We start from the raw sequence: 22,070 nt of genomic DNA on the forward strand, positions 1-22,070 counted from the left end.
TGTGAAAATATACTTTTCTATGTAAACGTTTGTGGAGTCCAACCTACGGCAGCAGCAGAGCAGCAGCAGAGCGATGCTGCTGAGGTTTCTTCTCATGGCGTCTACAACTTCCTGTTTGTCTCCACACCAAGGAGACAAACCGAGATGCTCCACGCATTTTACAGGTTGCGATGGGCTGTGTGCTGAAGGCGGAGTTTCAGAAAGAACAGGAGCTTCTTAAAGAGACAGAGGCCCAATTTCAAAGCATTAATTGGCTAAATAATTTTTTTTGGTCATGTTTTAATATAGTGGCATTTTTATAACAAATGAAAGCAACATAGCTGCTTGGTAGTGCTACAAAATGGTTTTATGTGGCTAGAAAATACATAATACCTATGTACGTACGTAATATGTTACGTCTCCAAACAGACGACCTCCAAGTCAGTTTATTTTTATCCTGAGTCTTAATGTTTACCCAATTATATTTAAAGTAAGTATAGAGACTTGAAGTGTATTCATATAGAATTGAGGAAGATCCCATGGAAAATGTTTTATTATTATTAAAACTTGAAATTTCGAATTTGCATGTTTGATAAGTTCAGAATCAGACATGATTTTAACATGTTTTTGTTTTTTTAATAATACTGTCTAAATATAAAGTCAACTCTTTATATCCATTTAGTGATTATGTAAATTTCCGCACTTCAAAACACAATTTACCATCCTCATTTTTCTGGACTTCTCACCAAATTCACTTTGTTCATTGATTGAGTTTATAGAAGTAATAATAATAAAAGAAACATCTCACATTCAGCAGACGTTTCCAATGAGACGGAGACAGTATGAGTAAAAAACCAGATGACTCTTTTAGGGTGACTTAAACTCAGAGTGTAATGCGAGATCTTCTCTGGAGATGTGAACCATCGGATACAGGAGTGTGTCGCTCAGACTGTGTGGTTCCAGCTGAGGTGAGAAGAGCTCAGAGGTTTTTGCTCATCTCTCCCATGCGGTTCCATCACTGTGTTGACTCACAGCGCAAAAGTACAAGCCTTTGTCTTCTGCCTTCAGGCTCTTCACTGTGAACGATCCTCTCTCGGCTTCAGTCTTGGATGCTGAGAATTTGTCTTTACTGAAATCCCCGAAGTCGTGATCTTTCGAAGCCGTCGACGTGAACACGACGAGTTTCATTGTTTCTCCAGGCAGCTGTCGGTACCAATACATCTGGTAATAGCTAGCACCCTTGGTGTGGCTGCACTCCATCGTTGCATCTTGACCCACAGACTTCCACAGCATCGGGTTTTGGGAAACATCGCTCCCACCGACACCACCTGGGTTGAACAGAACTGAAACATCTCGCAAAAATGTGGATCGAAACTGAATTTATTTTTAATCCAAGTTTCTTTTTAATCACCTGATGTCCACAGGAGAAAGACGGAAAACGAGACGAGGATGTCTTGCTGCCTGATCATGGTGTGGAGCTGCAGTTATGAGCTGCAGGGAGGCGGACCCCGAGGCATTCACCTTGCAGCTCTGTGTGATGTGGATTTGTGGTTTGCTGTGACTCTTCAGTGCTGAATCTTCCATCCATTCTAATGACATTTGTGTCAGTTCAATGATGTGCAGATAAATAGAGAAAGTTGACTTTTAGCTATCATCTAAAAATTTGTTTTGAGAGTTTTTTCAGACTCAGAGTAAAAATAAGTTGCATATATAGGCATTACACAACTAAGCAGGATTTGTGGGCAAGTTAAAGTCCTTTAAAGGGGCAGTATTATTTATTGTTCAAAGAATGCAATTTTAAAGCATGATCAAGTAACTATTACCTTCATTTACAAAAAATTATATATATATATTTATATCACGTATGACTTAAAAGAAATTTGGCTTCATTATTATTGCTTTGAAGTTGGGCCTCTGTCTCTTTAAGAAGCTCCCTCTCTTTCTGAAACTCCACCTTTAGGAAGTCATCACAACATGGCTCCTCTATTAACCCTTCAACAGCGTTTATACCAGTGTTTTATAGAGAAATAGCTCCTCTACTGAGCTCAGCAGATCCTCTGTTCCACTAAGCAACCAAGTGTTTGCTAATTGCTTCTGGCTAGTCTGAAGGAGCCGAGTGGGGGAGTGGCATGGGAGGCCTGCTCTGGTAACACAGGCTTATCCCGAATCCAGACTGCTGCATTTGACCACACGCTACACGACATTAAACCCCCTCCATGTATTTCAAAAGAGCACTTTCTTCCAAAGAGGTCAAAGGGCAGGTGCGCTTTGCTGCCTTTGCTTCCAGAATTTGCAAAAAGGTACCTGTCAGGAGTAGAGTACCAAAGAATTTCCCAAGCTTCCATCGAAATAAAACTCTCACTCTGATAGATTCAGTGAGTATTTCCAGGCCATTGAGAACTTTAAGACAAGAAATGACGTTGCAAACTTAACAAACAAAAGCTCACCGAGTATTTTTCCCCTCCTTTATTCTAATGCAGATATCAATACACTTGGAATAAAACTAAATTAATCCACAAGAAATTCATCAGCAAGATATAGAAGCTCAATTTAAATGAATAATTCCTTAATATTAATTTTTAGAAAAATACTAACAGGTTTGTTACCCTTATCACAAGGGAAAATAAATGTCAAAATGTGTATTTTTTTTAAACTGCGAAACATCGAAGAATAACGTTGAAGCGAAAAAAACAAAAAACAAAAAGCACTTTTGGTCCCAGACTGTTTTTTTCAATTTTGGATTTAGAGGTTGAATACAGCTGAAATGAAAACACGTGATAGAAAGCAGCAGAGCTTTCATTGGTAAACAACCACATAATAAAATAGTATTCTTGGTGCTTGCAGATACTTTATTATCTGCTGATGCATTGAATTCCCTTTTTGTGAGTTTGTTCACATCTAAATCAAATAAGCTTCACCTAAAATCTGTTCAAGTTCAGAGATTTGCTGCTCTGATTGACAGCAGTATTGCAGGCTGTCCAGCAGAGGACGCCGGTTGTTCTCAATGGACGCTGATTCAAGGAAGTAGAGAAAATCAGAATGCATGGAACACCAGTTCACTTTATTTCCTGTTTTGTTTTTGTTGTTTTCTTCCTGAAAGCTGATCTGATTATTTTACACAAGCAACATCCGTCCAGTTAAAGTGCCGTTCTGCAAAAGTGAGGTTTAATAGTATTTTCAAAGATTGTTCCAATGGTTTTATTATGATGTGTCACCTGATCAAACTGATGGATTTGCTGCTTTTATACCATGTTAAGCCGCTAGGAGGGAATGTATCACATGCGTTAATTAAAAATAGATTTATGAAACAAATGTGATCTTTTTGAGCCATTAGTAAGTGAATTTATTTAAGCCACGCCGATGTTTCATAAGACTGTCTTTTTGTTGCTGTTGTTTTGAACAAATCGGCATTAGTTTCACCAAACTTTCATGATTTATTGTAGTTTGCTCCGTGTCCAACATGTGAAACGTCTCATTTCTGAAGCCGCAACAGGGTTCAAATTCAAAACTCTTTTATTGATCCCAAAGGGAAATTCAATTCAAAGTCCTTCAGCTCATTTGGAACTATTAAAATTTCAATCTGTTGTGTAAGCTTGGGATTAATTAAACTCTTAACTATATAACTGTATTATTTTAATCAGATGTGACAGACAGCAGCGATGTTATAAGAGCTCAGAATTACAATTGAGGCTCGTAACTATTTAAAATGTATGTTAGTCACATGCTGAAAAATGTCTTTTAATGCATGATGATGTCTATCAAACTACATAATGATTTATAATTATTATCTATACTAGCTTGCAGAAATATTAAAACCATTAGATTTTGTATTTTACAGGAGTTTACGCAACAGGCCGACACAAAATAAGACATTACAGTGAAATGGAAAGAAAAATGATATATGATTTAAAAGGTTTTGTACAAAAAACATGATTAGCATCCATCCTTAGCAAACGGTTTGCAGCTCCACACTTTCCTGCAGTCGCAGCTGCAAGGCTTCTCTTTACGCCCACTGTAACTTTAACCCATTTTTCTCAGAGACGGTTGGTGATCTATAAACATCGGTTCCCAAACTTGGACTTCGACTGAGAAATTCAAACACATAGATGTTGTTGTTTTAAAGTCACTGTCCAGCCGTTTTTCTCAGTGCTTTTGCATCCTGCAACATTTTCGAACCGGCTTTCCTGTCAGTGTGGAAGAAACTTTTCAGTTAGTTTCTGTGATGTATCAGGGGTTTGTATGCAAAGCAAAGATCAAATTTTAATTTCATCTGATCAGAGCAACTGAGCCAGTCCAAAAAAAAGATTTTTGTGTATGCTGTGCATGTTTTACAAATGTTACACTTCATATTATGTGACAAAAAGTGAAAAGGTTAAAGGGCGATGAATTATTTCGCATGGTATTTGAACAAAAATGATATTTTGCAATGGAATCTGTAATTTAATGAACAAAAATGTAACATGTATTGGTTGTTTTTCAAAATTCTTTTTACCATATGATGTTTTTATGTGGAGGGGTATGTTGCGACAGCTCTTAGTAGGAGGAGTATAATCAGACAACAGATGTCACAGAAAACCTGAGTCTGTTGCTGCCTCACACGTGTTTCCTGTTGTTTCTTTTTTCCGAACAAATGTGTTTTTGTTCAAGTAACAGATATTTCCTTCTCAGTTTGACTCGGAGCGAGAATAATTAAAATTTAAATGTTTGAGGATGATTCAAAGAAGATGCACTGTTAAAAAAAAGAAGAGTAAATAAATAAAACAAAACAACAGTTCTAAATATATGGTAAAACACCAAAACTCCACCGAAAAATTACTGGTAACTTTTTTTTCTAGTAGGCATTCTGCACACACAGTGAAAAAAAAAAAAAGAAGAAAAAAAAAAAAAATATATATATATATATATATATATATATATATATTTACAAATTACATGTAAGATAAATGAACTCATTTCAAGGTTTCACCCCAGATCACCTTAAGCAGCAGCTGCTGTGACACATATAGAGACACGTTTGGTTTTGAGCTTCAGTTGAGACAGAAATGCAGCCTGTGCCAGCTGTTTGCTCCAACACACACAGCGTGAGTGAGTGTGTGTGTGTGTGTGTGTGTGTGTGTGCGTGTGTGTGTGTGTGTGCGCGCGCGCGCGCGCGTGTGTGTGTGTGTGTGTGGGTGTGTGTGTGTGTGTGCGTAGGCGGTGCAGGTGCAGTCATAAAGCCGGAGGTTGCGGTAAAGGTCGAAGGTTGCGAGGCTTGTTTCTCAGCGGCTGCTCTGCCACCGCATCCTGTCGCTCTGCAGCAGCTCACATCAGAACCCTGACTTCCTGTTCTCACATGCAGAGCGCTCTCTCTGACAAAGAACGGAAACCATAGCAACCATCTCACCATATGCAAAAAAAAAAAAAAAACTGGAATATTTATATGTAACCTGAAGATAATGTAAGATATTTGTCCTTAAGTAGTCAAAAAGCTGATAACGTTTTTTGTTTTTTAACTAAGAATCTTATTATGACTCAGTTTCAGGTTCATGCCAAGAAAAAAAAAAAGATTTCTCGGAAAACAGACAAAATAACAACACCGTCTTTGGAACAAGTGATGAGAAGAGAGAGAATGAAATCATTGCAAAAACGAAAAAATTTGCTTGCGTGTCTTTATTGAGTAAATACATGAAAAGATCACATGGGAAGCGCTGAACAAAACACAGAGAGACTATTTGCCTTTCAACAAGAAAACCTGCATGTTTTTAATATTCAGATTGTTTGGGTCAGGTTGGACGTCTCCACCTGCCATTTTCACGCGTTTCATTTACAGAAGCTAAAAATAACAATAGAAAAAGAAAGAAGATGTTTCTCCTGAAGATGTCGGCTCTCACTGCTTCTGTTTTTTTGGTGAACTCTGCAAAAACAAACAGGAAAAAAAATGATCACAGTATCACACCAAAACCAAAAAACTCAGATTAGAATTTCAGAATCTGCGTCACAAGATGAGTTCCTACAGCGAGAGTCAAAATGGCCGTCGACTTCGAAATAAAAGTCTTGATTCTCTTTAGATTTTCTTTTAAAAGTTTATTTATTTTTTTACCTGATTTGAGATATAAAATATATTTGAAGCTCCAAATTTTGCCAGTTTTTTCTAGTTATCAGCTCTATGGTAAACTGTACTGATACTGCTGCCCTTCCACCAACCTGGTGGTTCCACTGTTCTCTTTATGTCATTAATTTATTTTGACCGTTTATACAAATCAAATCATACAACAGCTTTACATGAATACACTGAAATAGTGTTTATTTTACTCTCATCAGCAGTTAGTTATACTTGTGCTGTTTTTGTTCTTCTTGTTGCCTTTGCTGTCACTTTCCCACAGCTGCTTCCACGTCTGTCCTGCTGCTAATCTAACCTGGCTGCATCCGTTTCAAAATAACACCAGGAACAGATCATTTCAGGTTGTAGCTGGGAAGTTCAGATAAAGCTGCAGACCTGAAGCTTCCAGACCAGAAAGCAGACCAAGGCGGCGTAGAGGCAGCTCTTCAGGATCAGGGCGCTGTAGGAGAGTTTGGCGTTCTGGGTGATTTTCAAGTATCTCTCTGCAGGGAGATGAGGAAACGTTAGAGCTGTGAAGGCGAATGACCAACCTGTTGGCAAGCATAAACATACTTAAAGTGATTTGTATTTTTTACCTCGTGTCATCCCCGTGTCCGATTCATTTGCTGAAAGACAAAAAAGAAAGAAAATGACGATTACTAAACCTGAAGCATAAAAAGTTACTAAAGGAGGATTGTTTTCTGAAAATAACATACTGTAAATGGAATCTGTGTAGTTTGTGTAGCCCGTTCCATTAAAGAATGCGACGTAACAACTGAATTCATTGTCAGGATTGAACCAGGTCTTGGCGTCCATCCTCAGCCTGCTGGTGATGGAGTACAATCCTGAGGTTTCATTCTTGGTGGCGTTGGCGTCAGTCGCCACGCCATCAGTGATGTTCTGGTTGTTGCGCTGCCAGAACACGCTGACATGATCCGGGTAGAAACCAGACGCCACACACACCAGGGTCTTCCTCCTTTTGCCCTCTTCCTTCTTCTGGTCTCTGCACTCATCGGGCGAAGGTCGAAGGATTTTCACCTTTGGTTTAGTGACTTTCATTCCATCTTCTGTTTATTAAAAAAAGACGACATAAAAAGAGTTACTCTGATCTGCATGGTCAAAATCTGAAGCACTATCAGAAATCATGACTGAGTTTCTTTTTTATTAGTATTTTCTTCTCACCAAGAACTGTGAGTTTGGTTCCCTCTCCAAAATAAGCAGGATAAGAATCGGAGCACAGAACTCAGTCACAGGCAGAAAACCCAACAAACGATACATGAACCAGAACATTGACAGAGGCAGAATTTGTCTCCCTTCGATGTTTTATTTTCAGGTTTTGTTTTGACGTATCCCTTCACATCTTTGAAACTTTAAATACATCAAAACTGAAACGGATGCCGTTTTATTAAATGAGAAAACCTCTCTCTCTTTCTCTCTTTCTGCACTGAACTGAATTATTTTCTACCCATACAGAAATACAAAAAGGAAGAATTAAAAGTCAAACAATTTGATATCATTTGCACACTTTACATCCATCTTTTGGTCATTTCTCTTACCTAAAACAGTGAGTTTAGTTCCAGCTCCAAAGTAAGCAGGATCGTAGTAGTTCACACTGATAAACGGCTGCAGGAAAAACCTGCAGTCTTTAACCTCTTTTACACCCAAACAAACTCTTTATCACCAAAATCTATTTTTCCCTTTAGATCAGAGTATTTTCTAAGTGCCTTTGGAACTATTTGCCACTGAATTATAATTATTTATTTTTTTTACCAATACATTTGAGTTTCTTCCTTAAAGCAGTGAGTTTAGACCCAGTTAGACCCCAAGCTTCCCTAACCCTAACAAAACCTCTTCCTGCCAACTCTATAAATCCCTCCAAAACTTATATTTCTCTCATCTGAAGACTCTGATTTAATATAAGTTGCATTTTTTGGGGGGGGGGATTCTGAGAATTAGGAGCAACAATTTCATTTCTAAGCATCTCTGAATAAACTTTAACATGTTTTTTTTACCTAAACGGTTCATTTTGTTCCTCTGTGCTAAAAACTCATCAGCTGTGTGAATTCATAGCTTTATACTCTCCTTCATGAAACAAACGTAGCTTTTTGCTTTGCATCAAACAACTGGTCTGAATAATGTTGGTTTTGCATGAAAACATCTTTTTAGGATTTGAGGAGTTTCACTCACCGAGAACAGTCAGTCTGGTTCCCTGACCAAAGTAAGCTTCGTACTGACACAGTGTTCAAGCTTCATGGCAAAAAGCAGAGCTGAAACTTTCCTCAGCGCCGGATCAGCAGATTCTTTTCATTCCTATTACTTCCAGCCAAACAGATTTCTATACTCACTGTGATTCTTAAGTTTTCACCTTTTAATTGACCTTGTCCAGGATGGTTCTTACCTAAAACGGTTAACTTGGTTCCTGCGCCGAAGAAAGCTTCATAACCAGAGTCACAGTGTTGAGCGTCGGTACCCGAAACCGCTCAGGTCTCTTAACCTCGAGCTTTTATCTAAAGCTACGACGACCTCATTTTTATCAACTGGATACAAACCATCCAGCGAGCAGCATGCTTCTCTTTATTCCATCTCTTCTAACTTTGTTCTGTCAAATAATGTAATTTGAACAACAAAAACACAAAGTTTCAAATCATATTTACCCAGAACCGTTAACTTGGTTCCTGCTCCAAAGAAAGCTTCGTTGTAACCAGAGTCACAGTGAAGCAGATCAGTGCAGGATGTCACTTTGGAAACGGATTCAACTGTTTATCTCACCGACTAACATTTAAACCTCCCTTCAATCTGAGACATATATTTCTTCTATTACTACTTTCTGATCTTTGTTTTGAAAAGTAACGTTTCACTCACCCAGAACAGTCAGTTTGGTTCCCTGTCCGAAATAAGCTTCGTTGTTGGCACAGAGCTTCGGCTTGATGTCAAAAAGTGCCGAGTTGGACTTGAACTATGACTAACAACACTGTCACTATGCTAACGTTGTAGAAAAATTTGGATTTTAGTTGCTTTTCATGCATCTTTTACTCACCTAAAACTGTTAGTTTGGTTCCTTTTCCAAAGTAAGCTTCGTTGGCGTTGTCACAGTGAAGAGATACTGAACATGAACCTGTTTGCCTCTCACATTTAACTTAATAAAGCATCCCGAGGGTCTAGTCAAAGTATTATTCATTGAAACTCTGTGATGAAGTGAAACATTTACCTAAAACTGTCAGTTTGGTTCCTTGGCCAAAGTAAGCAGGATCTCTGTTGGTCACAGTGCTCTGAGTTCAGCTCAATATGTCAGAACTTAAACTGGACAGATTCATTCTTTACTGAACTGTTCAGTTTCACCATAACAAAGAGAACTGAACATGTCAGAAGTTAAACTTACCTAAAACTGTGAGTTTGGTTCCTTTTCCAAAGTAAGCAGGATCGGTGTAGGTCACAGTGCTTCAACTTCAGGTTAATACATCTGAACTTTTAAAATCTAAGACTTTTCTTTATTCCCACCTGACCTTTGTGTTCACTTTAAATTTGATCTAAACCTGAACATGTAAGAATCCAACTTACCTAAAACTGTGAGTTTGGTTCCTTTTCCAAAGTAAGCTTCGTTTCCAGTGTCACACTGAATCTCTCCTGGACCAAAAAGTCTCCAAACTTTCCAGAATCTTCTCCTTCAGACTGGCTGTAAAAGCCCAGATCATCAGGAAGGTCAAACCTGCAGGATGAGCTTCATAAGGTTTAAAGAAGTTGTGATTTCTGACCCTGAGGATCACACGATCCAATGGCTCCATGTGTAAACTCAAACATCTGCTAATAAAAGCTGTTTCTGCTTCACTTTCTACATATCAAAGTGTTTCTTAAGGCCTGGCTGAGCCTCCACCCTGCCCTCCACCTGCTTCCCGCTGCTGCTCTCTGAGATCCACTCAGCCGTCCACATGATGGATGTTAATGGCAGGAGGTTTTTTGTACGACGGCTCTATGGGATTGTATCACCGTGGCCCCCTGTCCCCACGGTGAAAAAGCATCACACAAAAACCTGCCTCCTCCGTCTCCCCCCCCCCCAGCCCCTCTCTGTATCTCAGCCTCCATCTGTGAGTCTCTGTGGGAGCAGCTGTGGAGGTCGGGCCCACTTGACGCTGGAGCCGCTCCAAGCTGCCTGCTGCTATTTCTGGGTCGACTAAGAAAAGAAGGCAGAGCAGAGGACAGGAAGCTGCTGGCTGCTTTTGTTTGTTTGGAGGTATAAACAGGAAGTGACACGTCAGCTGGTCACGACTCTGCAGCCAATCAGTCAGCAGAGAAAGAGAGAACATCCACTGATGTGTGTATTGAGTTTAAGGTTCTTATGTTAACAAAATATAAAATTGGAACGATGACAATGAAACAGAAACAATGTTTTCAGAGTCCGAACAAAACTTTCTCAACGTTGAAAGTTGAAATGAGTTCTTCTATTTTTAAAAACTTTGTGTGTGCGGCTCATCGTGAGGTGTGCTCTATAGTCCGGAAAATATGGCATATAGAAAAGATTCCCTGTGGCACAGACTGCTACAGGACTGCCAGCAGCCATCACAATCTACTCTTTGAAGTATCTTAAAGTACTATGAGTTATAGCCACATTTAATTCCTCTTTGGGATTAAAAAAGTATTTTTGAATCAAATCGAATGAGAAATTGTTTCAATATGGCATTCTAGTCTTGGTGCTTTGCTGTAATTACACATAAAGCCAGAAGAGGGCACTGTGAGATAATCTATTGATCTTAATCTCCTGTCAAACTGAGGAAACAATCAAAGCAAATGAAAAATGAAAGGACGTCTCAGGAGATTACTGAACCTTGGAGTTGACGCCTGCTGACTTATCTGATCTGCTTTGTGGTGCTGCAGAAACATGACGCTGTGCATCAAGGAACATGTTTTTTTTTGCCCTTCCTATTCTGAATCCACATTAATAGAAATGTTCTGCTGAGGTTTTTGCATTGCTCTCGATGCTTTTTGAAGCTCTGTGCTTTGCTGGAAGCGCAGTAATACACAGCCGAGTCTCCAGGATCGACCCTGTTGATCTGCAGCGTGGAGCTGAGCGTCGACGGACGGGACATGGAGTACTTGGTGTCCTTAAACGGAGCTTCGATAGTTGAAATGTCTTTACCGACGGAGTATGCCACCAACTCCATGCTGCTGCTGCTGCTTAGTTGCCTGTACCAGTACATGTTCAGGTGCTGACTGTCGTCTTGTTCACATTTCAAGTTCACAGCCTGTTGCCCGACTTTGGGCAATAAAGATGGAGGTTGATCAATTATAAGACCAATGGAAACGCCTGCAAAAACAAAGAAACAAAAATCATCATTACTTTGAAAAATCACAGACTCTTTGAGCTGTTAGATGTTCTTACCCGCGCAGATCATCACTGTGACCAAGACCAAATTGTTTGCTGGATTCATTATAGATACAAAATTGGATGCGACTGCTTCAGCTTCAGCCTCTGCTGCTCTGACTCTTCTTATTCCCTCCCAGAGAGACTTTATTGATCTCAACTGCTCAGCTGGAGACACCTGGTGGCCAACGAGCTGCAACTGCAGCGAAAGCTTTTCACCACAATCTCTGGGATGTTGGTTCAGAGACTTTCGTTACACTAAAATCAATTTGCTATCTTCATTAATTGGGGGTGTTAAGAAGTCAGAAATAGCGTGACAATCTGGATTCACAACATGAGATAGTTGTTACATCTCCAGAACAGAAGTTTGATCTTCTGCAGCTATTTGATTATTTGAGAATATACCTTGATCTTGCAATCCCAGTCCAAAATGTTCAGAGCTGGGATTTCATCGGACAGCACTGGCATCCGAGAAGATAAACAGACATTCAAAACATTCATTTATGAATGATTGTCCCGATCCGTTATCGGAAATTGGTCCGATATCAGCCAAAAAAAAAAAGAGGATTTAATTATATCAGGCTGCATTAAAATCTCAGTTACAAGCACTTCATCGTTTTCATACCTACTATTAACTATTGTCCTCTGAGTAATATCACTTGATTAAAGCAATCCAGACCACAAAATCACTGATAAAAGTATGTCTGATTCTGACTCAAGGCCAGATGCTGATATCACATCGGGTCCATATCAGTATCGGTCGACTCTCAAAGGTGGCAGCATTGATATTGTGTTGGAAGTGGAAAATTTGTCAGGACTTAAATTACATAATAACGTGAGAACTGCTTTGTGTATTTAGTCAGGTCATTGATGTTTTTTTGATGATCTGAAACACGTAAGTGTGACAAAATTTTAAACAAAAAAAAAAAAAAAACATAAAAAAAGCGAAATATGAGGTTATCTGTACGCCAAGTGAAGGTTGGCTAATACTGTGTCATGCAACACTTCTCCCTAAAAATATACAACAAAGCTTGAAGTTAGTTTACAACGTGGTGAGGAAAAGATCATCCTTTATCACATCCTGATGTGGGAAACCTGATGAGTGGAGCCACAGCTCCTTCCTGCCTCTGTCGCAGTCAGTCATGTATTTGTACGAGTGTTTGGTCTGAGTGCCTCACTGTGCCTGGCAGCGCAGTAGTAGGTGCTGCTGTCGTTCACTGTCAGGCCCGGAATGCTGAGAGAAAATTTGTTATTCGCGGCTTCATGTGACGAACGGTAGCGCCCGGCCGTCGATTCATATTCTGTGAGAAGGAGCTGGATTTCGGCCCCGGGGCGGTTCTGTCGGTACCAGAGCATGGTGTAGCTGATCATGGAGTACCCGGCGCCCACGCTGCACTCTAACGTCGCATCAGCATTCGAGGAAACGACCTGATCTGCAGACTGGAGCACCGTAACAGAGAAACCTGCAGCATACGGAGAGGAGAGTTTCAATGTGCTGCCATGTTCAGATATAGAAATGTATAAATGTATTTCAATTCTTCAGTGAAATCCAAACCTGCCACCCACCGGAGGACACCAACAGGGACAGAAAAACCCCCCTGAGAAGCATGTCACCGATGAGCGGCCCTGACCTGATCTGAGTGCAGCAGCTGCAGAGATCGACTGAACAAGAAGTCATGTGACCACGTGACAGGAAGTAAAATCTGTCCCTGTCAAAATATCAGCTCAGTACTTCAACAAATACTTCATCTTAACCAGCATGAACTGAAACATTTACTTAATGCACTTTTGCAAGTTTTCTTCTCCTACAAAATTTGAATCTTTTCTTCCAAGCAAAATGAAAATGAAGTTTCGTGAAGCAACATGCCACCGATGAAGTCGACTGTTGGATTTTAACCAATAATATTGGCGATAATTTGGATTCCTTTTGTTTTGGTGCAGTTTAATCAACATTTTGGAGTGGAAATGTGCAGCTTTAACAGCTGAAATTCAAACAAATCTCATATAGATACATTTTGAAGTGTGGTCAACAGAGATGAAGAGGAGAAGCTCATCTTTTCATCTTTTCAATCCACTAGAAACCTACAAATTATTTTCATTTGTTTGTGTTTTGAATGTCTTTGATTGCAGTTGAAGTGTTGAGTCAATGTAACGACTATTATTATTATTATTATTATTATTATTGCGTGTGTCTGTGTTTTAGAGTGTGTGAGTTACTAACTACTAAAAGAGATATTCGCAGCTTAAATCGAAAAAAAAACCCATTAAGTTGCAGAGTTTCAGTGAGTAAATCAGTCGTACATTAATGACACAGAGCATTTCAACCATTGTGTTTGGACAGGAAAGTGAGTTTTACCATCTATTTTCTAAGAGGCAGGCCCCAATAACAATGAACAAATGTAGCTTTTTATTTACTGATTTTAGGGTATTATTAATACTCAAGGCATGAGGTTTTTGTTGTTTTTTTTCCCCTCCAGCTTTCATTTGCTGTCACATGCCTCTGGTTTCCTGCTGGGCTGTGGTTGCTGTCTGGATTACTCTGGAGGTTTTTTGTACGGCAGAGTCTCTCTCTTTTAATACTGTGTGTTGACGTGCAGCCCCGAAATATTCTCCGCTATCTTCAGGGTGTCTCGTGTTCAGGAGTTGAAGATGAGCCATCTTCTCTCCATCTCCGCTGATCTGAAAGTGCTGTTTAAATTCCGACTCCATATTGACGTTTGTATAATAGATGTAGCCGATCAGCTTCAGGGCAGTGTCTCCCGGTGAGCGCTGGTACCAGAGGATCGTGTCGTAGCTCTGGATTGAATGAGTGAAGGTCAGGCTGACGTTGTCGTTCGATTGGACCAGAACGTCCGCCGGGAACTGAGACACCTGCTTGTCTTTGCTGAGGTAGACTCCTGAGAAAAGATTGATTTTTAGGAGTGAATTCAATCGACGGCACTTGCAAATCTACAAATTCACCTTGCTAGGTTAAAACTGTAAAACAAACTTTGATTAATAAACAAGCTATACCTTCAATCCAGAAGGCGATGGTGATGAAGACAAGCGATGGCTTCATGTTGAATGCCAGAAACCAGCTGTGTCTTTACCTTGACAGGAGAGACAGGAAGTGATGAGCTTTTTGTGTTGGACTGAACTCCAAAATACACCAAATACATCAAATACATCACACAGTGACTCCGCCTTCCAGTCGATCAGAACCTGGTCTTCTGCTGCTACGTTTTCAGCCCAATTCAAACCTGGTGACCAAGTAGAATCAAGCTGAGTAGATACAAGTGGAGAAGGAGCACGAATGGTCAGCAGGGAACCATAAGAGGTACAAGAACTTGTTTTTAAAAGGAAATGTATTGTTCACAATACCTGTGAGGGAACAGAGAATTAAAAATGAAATCATTTTGCTCCTTTTCTTAAAGTGATTTAGCTGAAATGATTATGAGAGGGATGAGAAACAGGAAGAGACTTGAGGAAATGACATCAGAGTCACATGACAGACCAGGAGCAGACGCTTTTATGGTTCCCACTTTATAATGAACGAAGTGTTACTTTAAATAGTGTTCCATATTTTTATCAAAAGCCTTTGTACGAAAACTTGAGGTTTAGAGCGCCCCCTGCTGGCGTAAACACGTGTAAACAGAAAATGAAACAAAGGTCAAAGGTAACAACCATAATAATTAGACATTGTAAAAGAAAAAACAATGAAAAAAGTATGAAATGGAAAGAAACTGGATGAGAAGAGAACAGAATCAGGAGGAGCTGTGGTGATGCACAAAATTGAAGCAAATAAATACATAAGCTGTGGCTGGAATGTTGTATGAAAAAACGCCGTTATTTGGTTTATATTATTTCTAGACGTGTTTGAGAAAAATGGACATTTGTTTATACTAAAAACTGCTTCTGACATTTGTTTCAAATCCTTATTGAACATAAAGCTTTCATTCGCAAAATTATTTTTTTAAAGTCACATAAATACAGTGATGTTGTTGTATATAAATGTTTGTATGTATTTGTGTGCGCAACGGGCAACAGCAGGTTTTCAGTCGGTGGTAAAAATGTTTAATTCCAACAACACGACTCAGATATTCAGTCTGTGTATTGAATCCTCCGTCTTCCCAACCACAGGAGCAGGTGCTGGAACGACGTTTAATCATTTGTCTATAAAAACCACAGATGATAAAACACAGCACAGTTTTTGTTAAGGTGCAGAAAGCATTTCTGTCATTGTGCTTCTCTTGCAGCACAGTAGTAAACGGCAGTGTGACTCTGATTCACGGTTTGGATCGTCAGGGATCCGTTCTTTGCCGTATCCCCTCCCAGATCTCCAAAGATCCCAAAGCCCTGTTTATACTCTTCTTCCATAGTCGCATCTTTGAAGTACAAATATCCGATGAGCTTCAAGGCCGTCTCTGCAGGTCTCCGTTGATACCAGAGAATCTGTCTGTAGTCGGTTTTTTCATGGGTGCAGAAAATGTGAACTTTATCACCAGCTGTTTTGATGAGTTCAGAGTGGGACTGATGGACCTCCAGCCCCAAACTGAGACCTGAGCACAGGAGAGAAGTTGGAGAGATATAACAACTGATTTCACCTCCAAAGGAAACAATCATTTAAGACCACGGTGTTCTGAAGCAAAATTACTTGCAAGACATGAGAAGACAAAAATCGGGATCATGTCTCCTCCTCAGTGTCAAGGAACTTCTTAGAAACGTCCCGCAGCACTCGGGTCGACTGTCGGGTGTGCAGCCAAAAGATTTCGACAGAGACAATCATCCTCAAGAGGAAATGGAAGTGACGTTGAAACGCCACCCCTTAAAGTCAAAAGACTCAAAGCTCAGCTTGCGAGCAGATTTCTGTTTAAAGTTTAATCTCAGATGCTCAGGATTTTTAGAAAACAGGCTCCAGTCAGTTAATCTGGACCGTAAGGAATTTCCAACCAGTCAAACTCCAGAGAGAGATGCATTTATGGTCTGTACCTGCTTGTCCTTGCAGAGTTGGAGGATGCCTGTCTCCAGCAGCCATTGGACGACAGTAGAGGTGAGAGTCTGACTGGCAACTCCGGCTGCGTCTCCATTACAAATGTGTGCAAAACTTTGTCGACATTCTGCTGATCTAAAAAAACAAACAAACAATTTCCCACTCTGGTCTTTGCATTAAATAAGAAACATAGTTAAGATGACGCGTACAGAAGTCTGTTCAGGCGACAAGTCATTATCATCATTATCCGACCACTTTCTGTTGTCTTCTTTGTCGTTTCTGCCAGCAGTAATGTCTGGTTGTTGATCATGTGACTTGTGTGTCTTGAAAAAATTGCAGCTTTACGAAATACACAAATTTTGAAGCTTCTTTGAAATTGTAGAATCATAATCAATGCTAGAGAATGCAGGGATTCAGGTGTGCAAACTTTTATTTTGAAGGGATAGTTGAGTTATAGTGTGTGATTGTGGTTGGGAGGCTCCTGATTCATGTGCAAACAATGCTGATTCTTTTCTAAAGCTGTTTTTATTTCTGTTCTGCTGTTTTTATTTTCTCTCTGAATAGGAAATCTAAATCTTCTGCTTTCACACATTTTTCAGGAGTTTTCTTTACAACCACAAACAGGTGTCAGTTTTCTACAATAACCACTGGTGATATAAAGACACAGCACAGTTTTTGTTAAGGTGCAGAGAGCATTTCTGTCATTGTGCTTCTCTTGCAGCACAGTAGTAAACAGCAGTGTGACTCTGATTCACGGTTTGGATCGTCAGGGATCCGTTCTTCGCTGTATCCCCTCCCAGATCTCCAGAGATCCCAAAGTTCTCTTTATACCCGTCTTCCATAGACGGCTTGTCGTAGTGCAAATATCCAATGAGCTTCATGGCCGTGTCTCCAGGCGACCGTTGATACCAGAGCATCACTCTGTAGTCGGTTTTTTTATGGGTGCAGAAAATGTGAACTTTATCACCGGTTCTTTTGAAGAGATCAAAGTGAGACTGATGGACCTCAAGCCCCAAACTGAGACCTGGGAGTGGGAGAGAAGATGCTGATTATTCTGGTCGGGGAAACAAATCCTTAATACTTGCTGTTCTGGGGTAAAAATAATAATAATAATAATAATTACCTGCAAGGAAAAACAAGGTAAAGATTGGGTTCATTTTTCTTGCTCAAGTGAACATTTGTTGTTTGGATGATTCTTGCAGCAGACTGAACTGTTGAGGGTGCAGCTGATGATGGAGTTTCAGAGGTGATGATGAATGACGTGACGGGGAGTCGGCCTGCAGCTCAACAGGAAGCGGAAGTGATGAGTCCCGCATCACCAAGTCAAAGGAGTCAATCAAAGTTCATCAAAATTCAAATCATAATGCTGACAGTTCTTGAACAAAGTACATTGAAATGTTTTTTTTTATGACACATTTTACAATGATAAAACTGAAAATGGTGGTTCAAATCCACCTTAAGCCCTTTCTATTGAGAGTCTGTGTTTGTAAAGGTAATTGTCTTTAGTATAGTTCAGGCTGCTCATTTATTGAGCCTCACTGCCACCTACTGGAGAGTCACAACAGTGCACAACGTCGGTTTCTGATGATCTCTGTTTTATTGGCAGTCGGGTTTTTGTTCAGCTGTTGTGTTTCCTCACATCACTGTGTTTTGCCGACGGCACAGAAATAAACGCCGCTGTCTTCAGGCTGCAGGTCCTTCACAGTCAGAGCTCCGGTCTCTGCTGTGTCTTTGACTGCCGAGTATTTGCTCTGCAGGTTCTCTCCGTAGTCTGCCTTCCCACCGAACATTGTGTACACGACGAGAGTCATGGCCTCCCCCGGCCGCTGCCGGTACCAGTACATCTGGTTATAAGAGATATCTTTTTTGTGGCTGCATTTCATCTCTGCGGACTTGGACATAAAGCTCCAGCTGATTGTTGGGTCCTGAGCGACGTCCTGGCAGAGAACTGTGAGGAGACAGAAGGACATTCAGCAACTCGTCAAGTGTTTGAATCAACAAACAAAAAAGCCCGATCTGATGCTTTGGGGTGATACCTCGCTTCTTTGATAGAAAGAGTAGAAATGTTATCATAACTTGAGATATCATTTTTGAATCACGTCTGTTGGCTCCCATTGGTGTGGTCTAAAAATGTTGCACTGAATTTCTGAGGGAGGTTAAACACTGTGTTGCTTCAAGAAGATCCTCCCCTTTTAGAGAGAGAGACAGCTCATTAGACTGAGCTATGTGACAGCGTGAGCCATAATAATAATAGAAACAAAGGGGAGGTTTTTGCACTGAGGAGCAGTAAGGTGTAGCACTGTGGTAGCGAGCGGCACAGAAGTAAACCCCGCTGCTGTTTGGGTGGAGAACTTCGAGCGTTAAGGTGCAGTTCTGGTCTTTTTCCGCGTTCCCACCCAGCTTCACACCCAGCCCGGCTTCGGGATTATACATGTTTTTGTACGTGTGTCCCAGGAACTGGAACTGGGTCGACTGTTTGTACCACAGGACCCGGTCGTAGGTCGGAATAGTGTGTGAGCATTGTAACACCAAAACGTTCCCATAACTTTATATTTGAGGATGCAATTTTTCAAATATCAAATCAAATACTTTCAACTGTTACCAAACATTTTTTCTTTAAACTCTTACTCGGATTTCTTGCAACTTTTCACTTTTATTTGAGTAAAATTAGGTTGAAGTAGTGCTACTTGTACTTGAGAACAATTGTTTTTGCTCCTCTACACGCTTCTGGCCTTTATTAGCTTTAACAGTGTTAGCTGGAGGTGATGAAGCAGCTGTAACAATCAGTAAGCTGCTGGCCTCAGATGAAAGAAACCTGCTGTTTGGAGGTTTTTGCACTGAGAAGCAGAGACGTGCAGCACTGTGCCGACTAGCAGCACAGAAGTAAACGCCGCTGCTGCTCGTGTCGACTCCCTCTATCGTTAAGATGCAGGTTTTCCCTTTAGTTGCTTCCCCCGTTATCTCCACACTCACTCCTGTCTCTGGCTTGCCGTCGTTGACGTTCATGTACCCCAGGAGCTGCATCTGGTGGTCCGTCGACTGTTTGTACCAGAAGATCCGGGTGTAGTCCTGAATTTCATGCCTGCAGCTGATTTGGGGTTTATCTCCGGTTTTGCAGAACTTTTCAGAAGGAGTCTGGTGGACTTGGTCACTTAGAGAAGAACCTGTTGATTTTATTTAGTTTTTCATTGATAAAACTGTAAATGTACACATAAAATCATAAGGATTGGAAGCAGAAATACAACTACCTGAAACAAGCAAAACGTGACAGATGAAGCAGACGATGAGGATCATGATGTTTACTTTTCTCGGTCAGTTTGATCCTAATAGCTCAAACGGTCTGGATCACAACAAACCTAGAAGACTGGTTCCAGTCTGAGACGGAGTGAGAGGACTTACTGTGGCTCCTCCTCTGTCACATAAGGAAACCAATCACCCATCAACAAGTCAAGTCAAAGTTATATGTGTTTAACATTTGAGCAAAAAGGCAGTTTAAGTCCTTTACACCATGAAATACAATCACCAGTTTTGAAACGAGCAATAAATGTTACATCTGGTCAAATGTCAATGTCAAAATTAAGAAAATATAGATCAAATATATGTTGACCAATGTTCTATTCATCATGACTCAAAAGCAACAAGTGTGTTAAAGCCTTGGTTTAAAGTTTTGTTTGTTTGTTTGTTTTGCAGTTTTCTGGAAGTTTGTTACAGATTTGTGGGGCATAGATGCTGAATGCTGCTTCTGACTCTAGGACTCAAAAACTAAACATATTGAACTCAACCAGCACATAATATGCTTATTTATTTTCTTTAAAAAAAACATCCTAAAACCACTTTCATCTGCACATAAGAGAACCTCCAGGGAAATAACTCGTCAATCTGAGATGAAACACCAAGTTACAGTTATTCTGGGTTTCTGTGGTTTGAGTCTGGAGACACACATGCAGGCCTGGTTGAGAGGTTTTTGTACTGACTGGTCTGTGGATTGTGTTACTGTGGCGACTGGCAGCGCAGAAGTAAAACCCGCTGCTGTTAGAGTCGAGCCTTTCTACTGTCAGCATGCACTCCTGGTTTGTGTCTGCGCTCCCGGCCATCTTTACGTCCAGCCCTTTCTCTGGGTAGGTGCTCGTGTAGAAGACGTATCCCAGCAGGAGCAGTCCACTGGATTGTTGCTTATACCAGAGGATCAGGTTGTAGTTTTGAACATTGTGCGAACAGCTGATGTTGGCCGTCCCTCCTGATCTCCTGAAGATGTTGGCAGGAGTCTGAAACACCTGCTGGCTCCGAGAGGAACCTGGAAAAGTTGAAAAAGAAGAAACTTGATACTGAAATGCACTGTTGGAATCAATTGATCGTATAGAGGTGTAGAAGTTAAAATCGTGAAATCACCTGGGAGCAGAACCCAGTTGAAATAAATGCTCAGGACGACAGCGATCAACATTTCTTTATTGTTTTGCGGTTCCTCTGTTTGAACACGCTACTGATTTTGGGTTTATCAAACCATCTTCAAGAAGGAGGAGCTTCGGTTCCTCCTCAGCGCCGAGGCAGTCTGTGACGACACAACGCCACCTCATGAAAGGAAACAACGCAGCTGCAAAAAGATTAATCTCGAGGTTTTTGTGCCGGGGAGCATTAATATGAAGCACTGTGGTATTTAGCAGCGCAGAAATAAACGGCGCTGCTGCTCACGTTCAGGTCCTCCAGAGTGCAGAGCTCGTGTTTGTTTGAGGAGCCATTGATTCTCACGTTGACTCCCGGCTCTGGAGTTCCAAACATCACGTTCATGTATCCCAGGAACTGCATCTGGCTGCGGCTTGAGTGTTTGTACCAGAGGATCCGATCGTAGCCATCGATAGAGTGTAAACAGTTGATGACGGCCGCCTCGCCTGGTTTGAGGAACATCTCAGCCGGAGTCTGATGGACCTGATCGCTGAGAGAAGCTCCTGTTGAAACGGTCCAAATGTAGAATATTACTGTTAAATTATGTAAACAATTTCCTTTAAAGAAACCACTTCAACCAGGTTGTTCAGCGTGGTCTTAAAATAAAGATAAAGTGCATAAAAACGCCTTTTTATATGAACAAAGTCGACAATCTTACCTAAAGCTGGAACAACTTTGGCCATTAACCAGAAGATGATGATCATTGTCTTTTCTTAAACTTAGAATGACAGTGATTTGGTGGTTTATCTTTGTTTGGTGACTGATTTCATTGGGGGTCCTCTTATATGCAGATGATATTGTGTTTCTACACTCATCATATGCTGGTCTGTTCAGTATGAGAGTCTGTAGAAACTCCCACAGGAGGAAAACAGTGACGTGTGTGAAGTACTTCCTTCTCTTCCAATACTCTCTCTGTATCTTTCTCTCTCTTTTTCTGTGTTTGAATATTCTTCATTCTTGCCAACAAAGAGAGGATGTTTGTGGAAGGTGATCTTTACTTTTTTTTCTTTTTAGTTCTGTATCAGTAAGATTTAAACCATATCCTTACAGTAAGGATATGGTTAGGAAGTGGAAATCAATAGTACAGGGATGAAAGTGTGTCTGTGTGTGTGGCTTTGTTTTCGATACAGTTTAAGGATAATTTTCTAGCAAGTACTATGTTTATCATTATGGGGGCCAAAGCCTGGGGTTAGAGTTATAATATAGGTTATATATAATCTTTAGTGTTACTTTCATACATATTTTAC

General features: G+C 40.5%; 1 protein-coding gene and 4 gene segments (V, D, J or C); all 5 read right to left on the reverse strand.

Moving 5' to 3' along the window:
• Positions 1-972: 972 nt before the first annotated feature.
• Positions 973-1,462, reverse strand: LOC129377242 (T cell receptor beta variable 18-like). The segment is given in 2 exon segments: positions 973-1,307; positions 1,391-1,462. Coding segments are annotated over 2 exon segments (393 nt in total).
• Positions 1,463-5,613: 4,151 nt separating this feature from the next.
• Positions 5,614-21,983, reverse strand: LOC129377391 (T cell receptor beta chain MC.7.G5-like). The gene is made up of 8 exons (XM_055057282.1): positions 21,482-21,983; positions 21,160-21,326; positions 18,684-18,822; positions 9,617-9,679; positions 6,775-7,125; positions 6,655-6,684; positions 6,455-6,561; positions 5,614-5,872 (listed from the first exon to the last, which is right to left on the reverse strand). Exons 1-8 carry the CDS (start codon positions 21,525-21,527, stop codon positions 5,846-5,848), a joined length of 930 nt encoding a protein of 309 aa, XP_054913257.1. The 5' UTR covers positions 21,528-21,983; the 3' UTR covers positions 5,614-5,845.
• On the reverse strand, positions 10,918-11,512 carry LOC129377382 (T cell receptor beta variable 7-4-like). The segment is given in 2 exon segments: positions 10,918-11,357; positions 11,433-11,512. Coding segments are annotated over 2 exon segments (462 nt in total).
• On the reverse strand, positions 16,840-17,683 carry LOC129377389 (immunoglobulin kappa variable 1D-13-like). The segment is given in 2 exon segments: positions 16,840-17,407; positions 17,507-17,683. Coding segments are annotated over 2 exon segments (357 nt in total).
• LOC129377390 (T cell receptor beta variable 20-1-like) lies at positions 17,853-19,792 on the reverse strand. The segment is given in 3 exon segments: positions 17,853-18,331; positions 19,357-19,547; positions 19,632-19,792. Coding segments are annotated over 3 exon segments (306 nt in total).
• Positions 21,984-22,070: the final 87 nt, after the last annotated feature.

The sequence above is a fragment of the Poeciliopsis prolifica genome, unplaced genomic scaffold (assembly GCF_027474105.1).
Source record: "Poeciliopsis prolifica strain line A6 unplaced genomic scaffold, Auburn_PproV2 SCAFFOLD047, whole genome shotgun sequence".
Taxonomy (NCBI): Eukaryota; Metazoa; Chordata; class Actinopteri; order Cyprinodontiformes; family Poeciliidae; genus Poeciliopsis; species Poeciliopsis prolifica.

Excerpts from the sequence above, each read along its gene's own strand:
- LOC129377391 (XM_055057282.1), bottom strand. The coding sequence starts at position 21,527 with ATGATCATCATCTTCTGGTTAATGGCCAAAGTTGTTCCAGCTTTAG. Across the intron at positions 18,823-21,159 it reads TCCTGGGATACATGAACGTG|AAAAACATGTATAATCCCGA; the intron begins ATGTTTGGAACT and ends GGACACACGTAC. Across the intron at positions 6,685-6,774 it reads CTACACAGATTCCATTTACA|CAAATGAATCGGACACGGGG; the intron begins GTATGTTATTTT and ends TTTGTCTTTCAG.